Below are 4,232 nucleotides of genomic sequence, written 5' to 3'. Positions count from 1 at the left end.
CCAAATCAGATGCAGGGTGCCAAGGATTCTAGCTTTAAGAACATGGCAGAGCAGAGCTTACCACTGCGTTTTCAGGAGGCAGTATCGGTCCCTTAGTTTGAAGCGATGAAAGGGGGCACTGTTGAAAACAAAGGTTTAGAGTTATCATTTCTATGGATGACACGCTAATAGGGAAAGGTCTTACTGGAAATTCCAACACACTTGCATCATTCTTTATGTAAAAGATAAAACCAAGCAGCACAAGACTATTTTTCAAAATGATTTTATTGGGAGAACTACAAAAAAAATATACAGTACAAAGTTAAGTCTTACACTCAATTTGTAGTGAACCGACTCCCCCCCCCCCCCCAAAAAAAATGTCTACAACTGTCTTTTTGTCCGTTTTTAATTACATTCAAAAAAGCTTTACTTCTGATAAAGTAGTCAAAAAGCACAGTGCGCAACCCCTGTACCTACTATGTACAAAAGTTCAATCACTTCCCCATCCAGAAAAGTCTGAAGACTGCTTTTTTTCCTTTGAGATTGTTTGACTGGTCAAACAATCTAAGTGAAGAAAAATGGGGAATTTCAAAAAAGGTATAGTTGTCCCAAGGTGTCTTATAAAAGTGGTAACCACCTGCAAAAGTAATTCAGCTCCAACACTACATTCAATTCAACTTGTGTAAAAGATACATGTAGGAAAAATACTTTATTTGGTTAATGTTAAAGGCATGTAAGATGGTGAACTCCGTAGGCACTACACAATAATACTGGGGCACAAGGGATTGCTACATTCTTTAGCACGTGGCTGGAATCAGTGTGACCTCGTGCAAACAGAAGAAAACAAAAATACTTTTTTGGTTAATTTATTTACTTGGGTTCTTTGTCACTGAAGTCTGATCTATATAAAAACAAAAATATATATAAAATAAAAACTTAAGGCTAGCTCAGGTTTGGACGGTCTGCACAACCACATCATTTATACATTCTACAGAAACATCTAGATAGGGACTCAAAAAAAAAACGGCTTCCACAGCTCTTACAAGCAAACTCGGAACAAACAGCAATCACGCAAACTTGTTTTAATAAAACGTAAACAAAATTAATGAAATAAATATCACATGTCCTCTTAAATTAAGATCTTTTTTTACTCATTTACAATAAAAATAAGTGAAGTTACAAAATGGAAACCAAAAACAAAATATATATTACTGTGAAAAGAACATTACACTCCACTTTATGCAGATTAATAATGGCGATCATAATTTAAACATAAAAGAATATAGATCTATTGCTTCATCATACTTGATAAATACAGTATGGACACAAATTACCAATGATGTATAGCCTATACTTTTCACAAGATAATAAATAAGTTAAATAGTTCATAGCCAGTTACACACTGCTATGTAAATCACTCAAAACAGCTAAAAAAAAAAAATGATTCAACCATCAGTGATTTCCCCAAACAAACCGAACGCGAGTGCTTTTCAACAAAGCAACAAAACCACTGTTGTGGTGCTGTGAAAACAGATTAAAGTCCTGGAATGGAAGTTTAAACGTTCAGAAAGGAACACATACTTTGAAAAATAAAAAAATGTTACATTGTTGTCAAGGCATATTCTTGGCAGGATGGAGGAAATCTGAAACCACTTTACAGTGTCAGTGTCAAGTCTTGTACACATCTATCCCAGGGAAGTGTGGCTTGCCTGATAGACCAAAAATACTGCCATTAATTGCAGCTCAAATAAGTAAGTCGCTGATGGAATGCCTTCTGATATCAACTTTTTTTTTATACAGCTATACCGTTACAAAAAGGAAAAACAACTAATGCCATGTCAAGGATAATTTCAGACATCGAAAATAACATGATAGGATGTTTAGTCATCTGAAATCGACAACCTGCTGAAGATTGGCAGACGTTTCCCAGCATCCAAACTCGGGGACTCTGAGCCGCTGAGGCTCCCAGAAGAGCTGAGGGACCCGCTCGCATAGCTCTCCAGGTCTGAGAGGGAGTCAGGCGGGCTAGGAGGTGAGTCGAACACCGGCGACTCGTTGAGGCGGCGCAGGGACTGCAAGTGGCTCATGTTGTATGAAGGGGGAGAAGGAGGGCACACGTTAGCTTGAATGTTTCCGTAGTAGGCATTGAACTGGTTGTTGGCATAGCCGTTCTGAGTATGCATGGCAAGGGGAGCAAGTAAGGCTTTCAGGTCCTGCCCAGGAAAATTGAATGCACTGTTCACACAAGACATGGAGTTGGGAGACAAAATGTCCTCATAATAGTTGGGAGAGCAAGAAGAGGGGGGTGGTGGGGTGCGCGACGTGGGGCTCTCGAGCAGTGGCGACTCAAGCCCATGGTGGCTGGAAAAGCCAGAGAAACTCTGGCTGTGGTGAAGCTTTGGTCTGTCCCGGTTGTGCCCACCTTGCTGCGGAACAACGTCCCTTTGACCATAGCCACAGAGCTCCCGTGCCGACTTGGGTTCACCCTGCATGTTGGCATTGATTGGAGCAGGTCTGCGTTCATCAGCGTTGTGGATAAAATGACAGCGGGGACCGTAGGGGCAGAAGCCAATAGTGTGGAAAGTGCGACAGGGCTCGGTTTTGTACTTGGGGTGACGAGACAAGTTTCTCAGCTCGTGGTAGCCGTGAGCAAACTGGCACTTCTCTCCATATTTGCATGCTCCGTTCTCCTCGAAGGGCCTGCAGAGTTCGGTCTTGTAGCGCGTGGAGTTGATCTGAGAGCCCGGCTTCTGCAGCTGCTGGCTGCGGTCACTGTTCTCGCTGTATGCTCTGTCACGGAACTTGTTCTCCTTGTTCATAATGGCAGCGCTGCTGCTCGTGCTCTCCTTCAAGTTACCGTAGGAGTTGACGGAGTACTTGTTGCTGTTGATCATTGCTTCCATGTTGCTGGTCGAGTTTCTACGGAAAAATCCCGGCGCGAAAGAAAAACTGTTGGAACTTTGTGTAGGTGTCACTGGAGCCCCCACCGCTTTATTATCCAGCATGCTATTGATGTGGTTCATAGCGTTCATGTTCATGGTTTTATCTTGCTGTTGAGAGAGAAAAGACAAACATAAGCAAAGCATTTAAACTAAACATGGTTTTGGCCAAATGCATATTCAATTCTGATAAGTTCTGAGTGCAAACGTCAACTTAGTAACAATGGAAAAACTATGGCGGGCTCAAGCTAGCAACAAGTTATTGCTTACTCTACGCAGCTAGTTGTAGCCTAGTGAAATTTAAAAAAAAAGGCATGCTCAAGCGAACAGACCTGTTCAAGAACAAGACTTTCCATCTGCAATGGGGAAATATACTTTACCTTGTAAAGCATGTCGATGTCGTACAAAGCGGACAGCATGTTTGCAGACATCTCTTTTTCGGATGTTTGTCGCAGTAGATCTCTCATGGAGGACCAACCAGGATCCTTCAATGCACGAGGCAACTGTTGTAGCTTGTGCCACGACTGTTTTTTTTTAGAACGCTTGAAAAAGTTCTGGAAAAATCGAAATGTGCAATTCCACCGGTGGAGATGAAATAGCAAGTTGTGGAAAGTAAGTTCCTTGTATTGGGTTGTAGATTCTTCCCTCGAGAAGCGCTGAACTAGAGTGCTTCACTAACTACCTCTCCTCTGCACATGCATATAAATGCTTCGCAAGTGGCTCGAGGGTGGAGCTTTCTGAAGTTGGAACAATGTTTTGGAGATCACGCCCCTGTAGTCCAACGTCTTCCAGTCACTGGTTGGTCTCGAGTTATTATACTCCACCTCGAAATGTAGTTCTTCTGCAAAATTCTATCACGCAATTTGTGAAAGTTGGTGCCTTTTTGAACGAGGGGCAAGGTTGTTGAATCAAGCAATAGGGTACAGTAGGAGTTGCTGGAAAAGTCATTTATCTTTGTACACGTTTCAGCAACTATACAAACTGGAGACCACTGCGTTTCCCTTCTCTCGCAGGTGCGTGAGTCAGAACGCAAGTGTCGGTAAAATGGTATTAGAAACCAGAGTGAAATATTTGTTTGTTAGTGACTGCATAATCCACACACCACGAAATGATGTCCTTAGTTCAGGGCTCTCCAAACCTGTTCCTGGAGAGCTACAGTCCTATAGGTTTTCACTCCAATTCTAATTTACGGTACCGGATTCTGATAATTAACGTTAGCTGGTTGGTAAACTGAATCCGGTTAGTTACAAGTGGGGTTGGAGCGAAAACCTACAGGAGGGTAGAGACAGTAATTTAACTTTTTTTTTTAACCAT

The 4,232-nt window shown here is 42.1% G+C and overlaps 1 protein-coding gene across 1 annotated transcript; it reads right to left on the bottom strand.

Annotated features, from left to right (window-relative positions):
• Positions 1 to 246: 246 nt before the first annotated feature.
• LOC106605192 (mRNA decay activator protein ZFP36L2-A) lies at positions 247 to 3,617 on the bottom strand. Its single transcript, XM_014200584.2, has 2 exons — positions 3,299 to 3,617; positions 247 to 3,029 (listed from the first exon to the last, which is right to left on the bottom strand). The coding sequence occupies exons 1-2, from the start codon at positions 3,383 to 3,385 to the stop codon at positions 1,860 to 1,862; spliced, it is 1,257 nt and encodes a 418-aa protein (XP_014056059.1). The 5' UTR covers positions 3,386 to 3,617; the 3' UTR covers positions 247 to 1,859.
• Positions 3,618 to 4,232: the final 615 nt, after the last annotated feature.

This window comes from Salmo salar, chromosome ssa01 (genome assembly GCF_905237065.1).
Source record: "Salmo salar chromosome ssa01, Ssal_v3.1, whole genome shotgun sequence".
In the NCBI taxonomy this organism is placed as follows: domain Eukaryota; kingdom Metazoa; phylum Chordata; class Actinopteri; order Salmoniformes; family Salmonidae; genus Salmo; species Salmo salar.
Note: the sequence above shows the minus strand (reverse complement) of the source record. Positions and strands in the feature narration are given on the sequence as shown.